The following is a 13761-nucleotide window of genomic DNA, read 5'->3' on the forward strand; positions in this document are numbered from 1 at the left end:
AACGCTCTCAAACTTCGTTTTTGAGGCACAGAATTTACTTTTAAGATAGCGTGTGGATAGAATTTAGTTGTTTAACTTCATATATGTGGTCAATTTATCATGAAAGAGCCTATTTAAAAATACAAATTCAGAGAACCAGCAGGGCGGGAATTTCCGCATATTGTATCCCAATAAAGCAACCTGTTTTGGGGCACCATCCCTTAAAAAGTACCTCGCTATGGAACTCCCTCCTGCGTCACCCCCTGGTGGTCGGGGAAAAGTACTGCTGGTGTTTATTTACCTCTGAACTCCCCCGTATACCTTTAAGATAATTTGTAGTCTGGTACCATAGACTGTATAAAATGAATGGACAAGTGACGCCATTGGTTTCTGCAGACCGTAAATGAAGCCGATTGTTCAGGAATTTGAAATCCGACATCTTTAATATATGCCAAAGAGCACGTCGGGAACAGGAACCGGAAAACAATCCCCAAAGAATGCTATTGGTTGGGTACTGTAGCTTGTCAATCAAGAGCGGGGGCGGGGAATGAATGCTATTGGTTTTGTAGCTTGTCAATCAAATCATCCCGCCCCTCCTAGAGCATAGCCTACTTTATCGTCAATTTTAAAATAAATGAGACCATCATTTAGCAAAACCCATATCATGATGATTGAAAGGAGACTTTAAACTAGCGACTGGAAGCATGTAGTATTTATGACAATGTTTTTATTAAGGTAAGAAAAAAAAACCATCCGCTTACAATGAGAGAATATTCTTTCAGACACCAGCAGGGGTAAAACAGCGAAACTACAGGCCATTCATATGAACCGTATTGGAGTCAATGTAAAAATCTCAAGCTGGCCCCTTGTCTGGTACTAGATGAACTGTGCACATAAATCTGTTTTCAGATTTAGGTGTGTGCTGTACAGGTAGGTGCCTCTTTTATGCATGTTTGATGCTTTCAAAGTGGACTTTTGTGATATATTTATGATTGCTTATAAGCCAGACATGTTATAAATGAACATGTGATTTGGTCAGAAATATGTACACAGAGTGTGCAAATTGAACCAAATGGACCCTTAAGGGTCTGTAACTCTGCAGGAGCTTGCACACTGGTAAAAAATAGATAATTCAAACCTAACATTGTGTCAGTCACGTTTACCCACTGACTAATGACACATTCTTTTCATTATTTATTTCAGACCAGGTTCGGTTTTTATGCGCTTTTTTGCATCATCTTGTCTGTATGTTGCAGTGTTTTGAGGCAGTAGCCTACCGCCTGTGGAATGAGGAGGCTCGCTCATAGCACACACTTTTCCTAAGGGACGATAGGCTACTCTTTGTGTGTGTGTGTGTACTGTCCTCCACTGTTTAGGATTTTGGCGGTCTTCTTTTTAATGTGGCTCCAGGATAGCAAAACATCAAACTGGGCCAATGAAATAAACATTGAGAGAACACAATCACCCTCACTACTTGATGACTGTTTTGTTTCATTCTGCAACATTTTCCGCAATTAATAGAATAACACGCAATGTCGAAGGTGGGTGTGCGTAACGATGTTACGGAACTGTGTGGATGCGTTTTGCTTCCTCCTAAAGATTTTTTATTTATGTTTTTTTGTCTTTCAGATGAACAAGTGTCAGCGGTGTAGAGATAGTGGTGTCACACACTCAGACGTGCACTCAAGTGCACTGTGGACGATAACGCCGTGTGGGAGGGGCCCCGGACCCCAGCTAACAGCCTGCTGCCATTGATCCTCCAGAGCACACTTATCCCAGGCCCCCTCCCACACCCCGCGATGTGTGACATCATCACCACGGACCCATAATGCACCTGTGCACCGAATCATCACGCGACCGTCTCTCACCTCACAGGACTACAATCATATCCTTAAAAAAAGGAAAGAAAAATACATTTTAAAAAACAAAGGACGACTTAAAAACAAAGGATTTTAGAAACTTTTTAAAAGAAACTCAAACGAGAACGGAACTGCGTGTGATGACATCACGTGTCATGAAATTAAGGGACAGGAAGAGAACGCAGGACTCGTAAAAGAAGGAAACATTTGGAGGTCGTACAGATGACAATGATGATACAAGATCACAGCGGCTCGCGAGAAGCACTCGACCTCCACGAAAAAAAAAACTGATCACCTCGTACCTCCATTTTTGCGCTCCACGCTCTCTTTGTCTAGAGGCATTTTACATCCTTTTTACAGTGTCAGTGTGTTGTACAGTGCTAACATTTTTGTAAAGTTTTTATTTTTATCGCGACTCTGAGCTTTAAGCTGTCTGCTGCAGAGAGGTTAGCTTGGAGAAGACCCAGGACAGAGAGATACAAAGGGACAGAAAGCTATAAGTCAATATTGGGAAATTTGGCTAATGGGTTTGTTTTCTTCTCTCTATTGTTGGGTCCATTGACAGACGGAATTGTGGCTTTAAACAATGGAAGATTAATATGAGACAATGGGGAACATATTTTGAGCTGATCAATACAAGCCTGTATTGTCTTATATTGAAGCATTTTGAAACAATAAGGACGGAATGAATCGCACATGGTTAGAATAATAGTGATGAACCGACTTTAGCTCGCTGTCCCAGGAATGACAGTATTGCCCTTTATTCCTCGTGTTTGAGTTGAGGAAAGTCCTCACGAGCCAAGAGAGACGCTCCACATGAGGTGTGTGTGTGTGTGTGTGTGTGTGTGTGTTGGAGGTGTTATGGGCCGCAAGGTGTGTGTGTCGAGCACAATTGTACCTTGATGAGCTTTATAAACCGTCCCTCAGGCAGGTGTGTGTGTGTGTGTGTGTGTGTGTGTGTGTGTGTGTGTGTGAGTGTGCGCGAGTCTCTCTTATCGCTCGTTCAAACTAAACGCGAGGTACTTTAGCGGCATGCAGCCTCCTGTCTGTTCTATAAAAGAATCTGTATTATAACTTGTTTTTAATGAGCTGATGAACAAATGCTTGCCGCTTCTTGTACAGTAAAAAAGGTGTCGTTATTTTATTGCCGTAGCTGTAATCAAACAATAACTTAGCAGTTTATGCACACATACGCGCATGCATGCATGTGCATACACACACACACCAAAATGTTGGTGTGCTGTACACAGTGGAATGCCTCCCTCAGTAGTAAAACAGTGTTTACACGTACGCTTGCACATTTTGTTTACAGGTTTTATTAGACGAGCAGTTGTCTATGAAATTACAAGCAGAAATGTAAATGTATGACGCTCCGGGTTAATTTGACCTCGTGAAATCATTTTATACAGTAGGACTTTGCGGACGCGGTGTAAACAACACTTTTATTTTGTTTAGTTTTTGTTTAACTACAGTACGCGTTTTGCAGTGTACCTCTTTCATCTCACCCACATAATGTCAGCTCAGCTTCCCTTCTCATTACAAAAGACGAGACGGGAACGACAGCACAAGACCAGCGGTCGCTCCTAATCAAGGGGGTTAATGTATTTGACTGTCTGGCTCGCATCACTCATCCCTGTTCACCTTAAAAAAAAGGAGTACATTTTGTAGAATATTTAGGGCTGGGTGATAAAGGATTAGATATCACAATATTTTTGACAAAATACCTTTATTGATATTGTGACGATGGCATCGTATTGTGATGATAATATCAATGTAATTATTCCCCCCCCCCCGCTATATAGTGAATAGAGAAAACGTGATGTGATGCGTTAACTTGTATATCGGTTATTTTTTGAAAAATGTTTCACAATTTCTGAAAGTATGAAATAAGGCTGAGTGATTAAAACCAGAAAAAGGACAGCACTTATGCCATTTCACAATATTGCTAAATCCAAAATCACACTCGATATCTGGTCTCGATATATTGCCCAGACCTAAGAATATATTTGCTAGAAACAGACTGATTTGAAAGTAGAGTAATGTGTAGCTCTCATGGGGTTGGATGTGTTGAATGGGGGACAGCAGAGATGTTTAACTGGAAAATGGCGCTCATCACTTCTCCTTCTGCTGTCTCTCTGTCATGCTTCGTTTGCATAATTTTTTTTGCCATACAAAAACTTGAAATTATTAATGGTAATATATACAGTGCATATATATATATGAATTTATACATATATTTTTGGTTTTGTTGCTTTCCATAAATTAATGTTAATTGATCGTGTATAGATGAAAAAAGAGAGCCCTCTATAAAGACTATTTTTTACTATTTTTGTTGTAATGAGAAATCCGAGGTTGTGATCGCCCCACTTTCTGTCCGTGGGCAGGAGTCTTTAAAGGAATTTTGTTTTTCGCTGTCGTCTTTGTCGTCGGTCGCTAACCGATGAAGCACCCCGCTCTCCCACTCGCCCTCTTCTTTCTTTTTTTTTTGGTTGCCATTTTTTCACTTTGTACAAGTAATTGCTGCTGTGCTTGGAGATTTGACCGCTATGGAAGTTTAGAGGCACGACTTTGGGATCAACATAGCATTTTGACCGACCCTATCCTCACTCTCAGCACACAAGTCAAGCTCAAAGGCCCTTTTCAATGACGAGTCCTTTCCTTTCTATCTGCATGAAGAAGGGTCGGGAGTTCAAACCTTTGCAGGTTCATGCGATCTGTTACTCAACACGAGCTCAATCAAGCTCCTCCGATGTGAATGACAAAAAGTCTCCAGATGCTGTCCAGTTGCCGTCGGTCTGAATTGAGCGGAACACAGTAAAATCTTCAGTGTTAATTTAAAGCTTTAATCCGGTAAGTTATTTTAATGAGTAAAATGGTATTTTAACCAGGCTGTAGTACTGTATGAGTATGCTATTAAATAGTACATCTGCAGTGGTTGGAGGTGTTCTCCCTACTCTTTTAAATTTAGACATTTTGACTGGTGTCAGGTAGGACACATACTGGTTGACGAGCAGTACTGCCAGTTCCATAAGCGCGATATCTCCCCTGGCTGAACAGAAATGCCGTTTTGAATGTGCAGTAGATGTTTGGTCTCCTACACGGGAGACCCGGGTTCGCTTGAATTTATGGATTGCAGTTTTTACTCAGATTGCGAACCCTGTCCCTTTCCTGTGCTAAAACTGAGATATGGGGACATCACTGAAATGCAAACCTCAGTGTTCTCAGGTACACTCTGTATGGTCAGGAACACTGTTGCCCCTTGGTTTATGGTGGCATGGTTCCTTTCTGCTTTGGAGAGGGCATGCGAACACAGCCATACCCTGTCCCTTTCCTGTGCTAAAACTGAGATGTGGGGGCATCACTGAAATGCAAACCTCAGTGTTCTCAGGTACGCTCTGTATGGTAAGGAACACTGTTGCCCCTTGGTTTATGGTGGCATGGTTTTCACCATGTTCATGTCTGCGGTGGACTCCCTGCTGAGCCAGGGATCAACAGGAACACTTACCTTTGTGCCGTTTCCTCCATTTCTCCTTGATGCTGTCTCTATTCCCCACCTTGGATCTTGGCCTTCACCGGCTCCTACCCTTGCGCTACAGCCTCCCTTGCCTGGGGGTAGAGGATTCAGTGGGGGCTTCCGAGGGCTTTTCCAAATTGGTTTGTGGGACTGATGTCATCTGTCTTAACAGCCTTGTTTTTGGTTGAGCAGCTGTGTAGTATTAAATAGCCTTGGGAACCAGAGGTTCCTGAGCCATGTGGCCCATAGGTCAGGAGCCTAACTCCTGTTTCCATACTCCATAGCATAAGGTAGCTTGATCTACAGATACACCCCCTGGACATGACGCTAGTAGGTCCCTGGGGTGCTGCTGAGTGCCAAGCAGGGAGACATTGGCTGCCAATTTTAGTCTTCGATATGACTCGACCGGGGATTGATCCCCGACCGTCTCAGGGCGGACACTAATGGAGGAGCTGTGAGTACTCCTGTAATGGGGTCACTGTTGAGGAGCACTACTTAAGTAGGAAGGTACAGAGTTGACTTCATCAGAGGCTGTGTATTTCCTTGTATCTAGTGTAGATAAGCATAAGCATCTGGTCTTGGTTAGCCACAGGTGCTGGTTCTGTGCCCTCCCCCCAAAGGACACTGCTGGTCCCCAAACCGCTGGACCCCCTAGCCGGGTGATTTGCTGCCGTCCACTGAGGACACTGCTATCCCCAGTGCGTCTTGGGAAGCCCTTCTGTGTTCGTTCCCCCTGGTTATCAAATCCCTGTTCAGGCGCCAGTGTAGCAAGTCAGTTTGCCGACAGCCACCTCGGTGGCTTTGCTGGGGTTCCTCAGGGACACCGGTCAGGTAGATGGTTCAAACATGTTAATTGCAGAGAGGGGCTAGATGTTAAAACTGTAGATGTACAGTCATCATGACAGAGGTTCTGTCTTTGATCAATTAGATCGATGCACAACAGGTGTGCAGTCACACCCAGTTCAGAGTCTTATTAGTTACAGTGTCAGTCAACTAATGTCAAGTCAGAAATCCAAACCGTGCTTTCTGGATTATCTCCGCTCTGAACCAGGAATTGACAGTTTGTAATCAACAGTTGTCCAGTACTGTAGAGTATGTAACACAACTTGAATCCATCCACATTAATGAGGGAAGAGCACAGGCGGCTGATGGCTACGTTTACGGCACCGTTTGGGAACACAATAAACGTGATCGTGACTCTCGGGTGGACTTGCCAGCTCCCTACTAGCCAGCCATCTACTGTATCTATTATGATAAGGTGTGTCTTTTAGATGTAGTAGCAAGGCGTGAACATTTGAATTAGTGTTCTTGTGAATGAACTGTGGAGAAGTGGGTGAGCTACATGACAGGACAGGACACAAATTAACACTGAGGATTTTACTGTGAAGAAGAACAATGTCTTTCATACTGTATGTTCTCTGTCTCTCCCTCACTCAACCATGAAAACCGTCACTGTGCATCTTGAGCTGTTTTCCTGTCCTTGCACTTATGGACTGGATTAAACCCCAGTTTACCTGGATTTAAACCCATTTAAACAGCGGTTTAAATCCAGGTGAATAATCCACCACGTGCTCCACATGTTTCCCCTCCTTGATGCTTGAAATTGAACCCCTGCAGTTTTCAAACAGAATGCTTCAGAATCACAAGCTTCCTTGTCAAAGAAGGAAGTGCACATCTTTTCTTTTTTTCTTTTTTGCACAACAGTATTCTTCAAACCAGTATTACCTTCTGCTGTCTTGAATGCGGAGCTGATGCCAAACCGTAGCTCCGAACCCAGTGGAACCCAGAGGAACCCAACTGCCCCTTGCCCCCTCCAAAAGACTTGTTTCCCTGCAGAGGCAGGGAGCAGGCATTTCCGAATTACATCAAAGATCATATATAAGTATTGACTGATATCACCAGTCCAATCTTTGAGGCTTTGTTTTCTCAATGTGTAATGTAACATACATCTTAATATTTGTAGAATATCGGAGAGTATAGATAAGTCTCAAGACTTAGTGGGTGGATGGTCTTGGCTGGAAGTCTCTATGATGAAGGTAACTCATATTCAGCCTTACACAGTACAGTATAGTCCCCCTGGGGGACCACGGCCAACCAAGTTTAAGTGGTTAAAGCACTGTAGGTCACTGTGGAACCATTTATCTACTGTACGTGTGTCAGCACTGCCACCCTCCACTGTGTTCACCAGAAGATGAACACATTACATTTAATGTCAATGTAACACAGAGTAGAACACGTCTTTAACCCCTCAAGCCCTCTAGACTTAGTCAATTGGACCTGAGTTTGCTCCGTACTTAAACCGATGTTTTCCCTCTAGACCAAATCTCTTTACCAAACATTGCCGATCTACAAGCTCGAGCTGCTGTAGACCCGGCTAATGTTCCTCCCAGAATTTGAATGCCGGGGTTCAAGTGATCAGGATGTTAGGTTAGTCTTGACCTAGGGAAGCCATCCAACAACTCAACGGTTGCTGGTTTGATCCCCCGGCTCCGACAGGAGCATGTACTCGAGCCTCTGTGCTCTGATATCTGATCTCAACATTTATACTGTCTTAGAGTTACACATAGATACATTAACACTGAGGTGTTTTCTGTGTGTGTGTGTGTGTGTGTGTGTGTGTGTGTGTGTGTGTGTGTGTGTGTGTGTGTGTGTGTGTGTGTGTGTGTGTGTGTGTGTGTGTGTGTGTGTGTGTGTGTGTGTATACAGTAGGAGAGTTAGGCAACAAGACACATTTTCAATTCAATAGATCTTAATTGGCAATAAATTGATCTCATTACTGTCATTTTATTCAGTCATTTCAGGTGGAAATTAATTGTGGTGGGCTTCCTCTGCGTTCTACTCCTCTTAAGAACTACACTGGGGCCCTATTCCTCAGAAAGCTACACTGTAAAATCCAAAATGTGAATTTAACTCTTGAGAGTGAGTCAAAACAATTGACACTCTGAGTTAAATTGACACTTAGGATTTCACGTTGTAAGACTTAAAGCAGCACTATGTAACTTTGTTTAATGAATACAATTTAATGTTGTCCAATCTTTTTGGTAAAGTATGTTATTACAATATAACTTATACAATTGGGGTGGTTGTATTTTGTCTCCCTGCTCTTCTATTGAGACATTTAGATCGTGTCAAAGGTCATGTCTCACCTAGACACAGGATATGACACGAATTTTGACCTGATGGTCAAGATTCAATTTATCCCCTGAGCAAGCAGGCAGGCTCTATTAGCTCAATAGTAAAAAAAAATCAGCATTTGTGCAGGAAACCGGGTTCAAATGCGGTGTAGAAGAGGAAAGTTACATAGTGCAGCTTTAAGCACTTCCAACAAGCTATTGACACTCTTTGTTTTTATTTATATGTTTTAATTCCAATCAGTACAGCACACTCCTCCTGGGTACCTGTGTATAGATGGAGAAACATGCCCACAAGAACTTTTATTGCACTAGAACTTTGAACTTGAGAACACACTCCAGAGTCTAGGGCAGCTTGTGGGAGAATGTCTTCCTTTCTTTTCGTTTTAGCCACAGTGGCTTTTTGTTTAAAGTGACCCAGAATGCAACAGGAGAGACGTGGAATGTGTTCATGTAAAGCGCAAACATCCCTCGGAATTCAAGCGGAACTGCTCAGTAAACGATAAGCTTGACTGTAGCGATTGTACAGCACACCTGTCTCTTACAAAAAGAGGTATTACTTTGGTCTTGTCGGCTTAAGGTTGCTTTCGTCTTACACTTCTCATAGCTGTTGTAACTTATGTCTTTTAGAAAGACAACATGATTTTGCTCGTATGCTTTTTATGTATTTTTACCAGTGATTGTAAATAGTTGTTATATTTTTGTTTAAGAGAATGTTTAAAAGAACAAAAAAAGGAAAATATGTTTTATTTCTCCAAGTCTACTGATATGAATTTGGACAATGAATAAACTATTAAACAGGTGTTTTCTGTCTATCTATTCTGATGTCTGACTGGTTAGGTAAGCTCTTAATGGTACTGTATAAGAAGTGTAATACTTCTACAGTGCATCTAAACCGTTGCAAATGTATGACCCATATACGGTTTTGGGTATTCTCTGTTTTTTTAAACACAGTAGCTGAATGTTACATGGGTCATTTTGTTTAACCTCTAGAAAGAAAGAATCAGCTTTATTGTCACATCACAGGTTTACAGAAGTAAAAGTTTGTTTTTGTGCAAGTTCTATCGTTTTTTTATATTTCTAGAGAAAAAAAGAAAGAGGGGAGTGGGCTCGAGGGAAGACAGATCAATCAAAGAAACAAACAAATATCTACATATTTACACATGGTGCCTGAGGTAAGATATAAGGTGTGTGAGCAGAGCAGCAGATGTATACTGTACGTGATATACTATAGACGTTAGTTGAGGTGCGAGAAAAACACAAAAAAACAAGTCAGCACGTTGTACATGGTATTAAGGTGCAAAATGTCAGCGCGTGTTGACCGCATAATCCACATAAGGTAAACCGACACTGGTATAATCCGCAGGTAGATCTAGCTGTAGCATTTTAAGAACCAGTATCAGGAAAGGAACAGACATTTAGGACTTGTGCGTTTAGATGAAACACAAAGCACAGTACCACTGGCGGTCTGTTGAACTTAAAAATGCAGTATACATTTTATTTCTTTTAACAGCGACCAAGAAGCTCATAAGCCTACCTGTCTGTACAAAATGTTTAAGCACTGCCACAATACAAAACCATTGATGGATATCCCTGTGTCCTGACTGGCTAACATTTGACACTGAACTATATGTATTACAAGATGTGCCAGACTTTGTAAATGTCACCAATAGCCACTCTTCTATTGATCTGGTCTCCTTTTGAACATGTCATTGCACAGGGTGGTTGAATCGATCATTTTGATGTTATGTCAGGACAAACTCACAACAGACACTTGAAGGAAATGGCAAATCTCAGCGCAGAGAAAATCAACTTCCACCCAATAGTGTTTGGATGTTTGTCCCATCTTTCCCCTACTCCCTCTTCCTCGCTGGGTTTTGTGATCGGAGCACACAGGGACAAATTAAGACTCCAAGGGGCTCCAGGGCCAATTATCTTTGATTTAGGTGGAGAGTAAAAAACAGAAAACGTCCAACACTGGTCTTGAACAACCTTCTGTTAACAAACCACTGACATTTCCTCTGCGTTAGAAAGACATGGAAGACACTGGGGACAACAAAGTTCTTATCATTAAGCTCTTATGATTTAGAAGCAGAAAATGTCCTGTGCAGTTCCAGATGTCCTTCCTTTCAATTGTCAGTTTCATCGCACCCACAACGTCGAAAAAAGACGTCTAAAGCTTTCTTTTCAACCAAAAAGCAACCATAATTGAACGTGTTTTGTCCATATTCTGGCATGCTATTGAGTGAAAGATTAGATGCAGCACAAATTTGGCCAACATACTGTATCTTAGTCTGAGGTTTTGAACTCTCAGTCCTCTGCTGTAACAGGTAGGCTACATACCTTACCACTCTACCACAGTGTACTGTTGGTTGTTCCTTGTCGTGCCTGCTCTTCATTGAAAGATTAGAGCCAACGTCAGAATATCCTTCATTTTCTTTTTTAAATATTTGTTTTTAAACATTTTCTGTTTTATTTGACAGTGACAGTGAGTACAGAGAAAGGAATGGCAGGAGAGAGTCTGGGAATCTGTTATTCACCAAAGAGCCTCTGGTCAAATTCGAACCGTGGCCGGCTGCAGAAAAGACTTGATATGGTATGAACTCTACCAGGTGAGCACGCCCCCACGCTACCCAGAATGGGCAGGCAAACACAGTAAGACTGGGTCAAGAAAAAAACCTGTTGAGACCTGTTTACAGGATTTACAGTCTAAAAGGGCCCTGTAGGAGGGCCGCAGGGACACTGTTACGGCCATATACTGTAGGAGGGGCCTTGTACTATGTATAGGCTGAGGGGCTATGTATTTGAGATATAACCTACAGTCTATACATTTTAGTAAATTGCCATTGAGCCTCGTAGCCCAAGGTCCCCTGGTAGTAACGGGCCCCTGTGCACTGGCCCGGTCTATAATCCGTCAATGCCTGTGGTGAGAGCATGATGGTGAAGTCACGCTGGGCTCAAAGTCACATTCCTTCTTTTATTTAAATAACTCCTTAAAGTTTTACTGTCACACAGAGAGGCTGGGAGATGTGCACTATATTGTTGTGTGTGTGTGTTTATGATAATGATAGAGAGAGCGAGACCGAGAGATTGTGTGGTTGTAATTGTAACTTTTTTTGAGCCAAGTGCCTTTAATTATTTTGGGGACATGACTTATCACATTTATGAATTGTAAATGTACTTTGTTACTTTCTACCACTGACAACCATACATACTGTATTGATGAGCGAAAGTTTTAGTGGATTGTTCCTTTAATGGATTGACTGGCCTGAAAATACCACTTGTGGTTTGCAGTGGGATGGCTCCAAAAGTATAAAGGTTATTCATAATTTGATAACAGCGATTCAAGTCCTAAGGTAGCTCTACATTTTTAAGTTGAAATGAAGTCAAAGTTAAAGCATGTTGAAATAACTTGTGAAAAGAAAAACAACTTGAAATCGTCATTGACTTTGTATTGGGTGCTTATTTCAAAACTACAAATTATTTCAAACAAAAAATCTTAAGCATGCATGTCTACAGTAAGGTGGAATTTTCTTTATTCTGAATCGAGTTTCTAAGTTAAAGTATGAAGGAATAGCGAGGTGCCAAAGTTTCATCACTTTTAAAAATTAAATATCTAAAAAACTACAAGACATTTCAAAGTAAAAAGTTCAAGTATGTGTCCACAGTAAGCTGAATTGTTAAAATTGCAAATGGAGTTTCTAGGTGAAAGTATGAAAGAGTTGTGAGGTTCCACATTTTTCCATTGAAATGCATTATACCACCTTTAAAGTTAAATATTTCAAAAGCTACAAAACATTTCAAAGATGCATGTACAAGCCACACGTGTCCAAAGTAAGCTTAAAGTTAAAGTTTGATTGGAGTTTCTAGGTGAAAGTATGTGGGACTTATATAGTGTGCCAAAGTTTTGTGGAGAATACATAATAGTGAGGAAGAGTCTGAAGGACGTGAGTGTGCTCGCTGAAGCGTGCCCACAACAGCCACAGTTGACCAAAGTGCTGTACAAGATGAACACGTGCGCCCACATGCACAGATGACATACATACTGTAAACACAAAAAAGCAAGGGGACAGTAAACATTTAAAAACCTCGTACTAGGCTACAGTGGTGGAAAGTAACTAAGTACATTTACTTAAGTACAATTTTGAGGTATTTGTACTTTACTTGAGTATTTCCAATTTCCAATACTTTTACTTCTACTCCACTACATCTCAGAGGCAAATATTGTACTTTTACTCCACTACATTTACTTGAAAACTTAAGTTACTAGTTACTTTTCAGATATAAACTATGATAATGAAACATTAACCACTTTAGCCCTATTTTATACATAGGCTAATTGAAAATAGCCGATCTACAAGCTCACAACACGTCGCATCGCGACGCGTTGTGAGCTTGTAGATCTGCTATTTTCAAACATTTTAGTGCTTTTACTTTTAGTACATTTTGATACCAATACTTTTGTACTTTTACTCAAGTAAATTTTGAATTACAGACTTACTTGTAATGGAGTATTTCTACACTGCCGTATTGATACTTTTACTTAAGTTAAAACATTTGAGTACTTTTTCCACCACTGCTAGGCTATGACCCCAGGCTCTGAGGAGTCATAAATGCTATAAATCCATTTATTATACATCGTCTCCAATGGGTTTCTAACCACCTTTTGAAAATGATACCAGTTAACCTATAAGTTACTCTGAAGGCTGTTACCTCTTTTTCAAATACTACCTCATTATGATGGGCGAATCTGCATACGAGATGTACTGTACTACTAAGGAATCTCTTCTCTTCAGCGATGGAGTCAGATCGATGTGGAAGCGAGGGAGGAAGAGGAGGATGAGGCGTTAACGGGTGAAGGTCTGGCATGTTAAACAGTGGCAGCCTCCCCAGTTCACAGGGAATATTCCATCCTGAACCATGAGCTGAAGTGAAGGTTCAGCACCCAGCGGGGGTTTGGCTGGAAACGAAGTCGAGTGAAATTACACTCAATTTCAATTATACATCACAAAGGGCGACTTGGCCTCCGCTCGATACCAGGGGAGGCAATGAGGAAAGTGAGAGGGTCTTGTGAGTGTGTGTGTGTTGGGGGAATATATGCATGCGTGTGTGTGTGTTAGTGTGTGAGTGCATGTAAATGTGTATTGTGTGTGTGTGTGTGTGTGTGTGTGTGTGTGTGTGTGTGTGTGTGTGTGTGTTCCCCACTTCGCTCCCGTTTTGACTTTGAAGCTCTGACTTTGTCAGAGGTAGAAGCTGAGAGTGCGTAGATGGTAAAATG

General features: G+C 41.6%; 1 protein-coding gene across 3 annotated transcripts in view; it reads left to right on the top strand.

The window, feature by feature from the left end:
- rapgef6 (Rap guanine nucleotide exchange factor (GEF) 6) overlaps nucleotides 1-9286 on the top strand; it is a 198542-nt gene extending 189256 nt beyond the window's left edge. For all 3 annotated transcript variants that reach the window (XM_084074753.1, XM_084074754.1, XM_084074755.1), the window contains one exon: nucleotides 1609-9286. In XM_084074753.1, the coding sequence (XP_083930879.1) occupies nucleotides 1609-1631 (23 nt within the window). In that variant the 3' untranslated portion in view covers nucleotides 1632-9286. The remainder of the gene's footprint in view (nucleotides 1-1608) is intronic.
- Nucleotides 9287-13761: the final 4475 nt, after the last annotated feature.

The sequence above is a fragment of the Gymnoscopelus microlampas genome (genome assembly GCF_963454915.1).
Source record: "Gymnoscopelus microlampas genome assembly, chromosome: 12".
Lineage (NCBI taxonomy): Eukaryota > Metazoa > Chordata > Actinopteri > Myctophiformes > Myctophidae > Gymnoscopelus > Gymnoscopelus microlampas.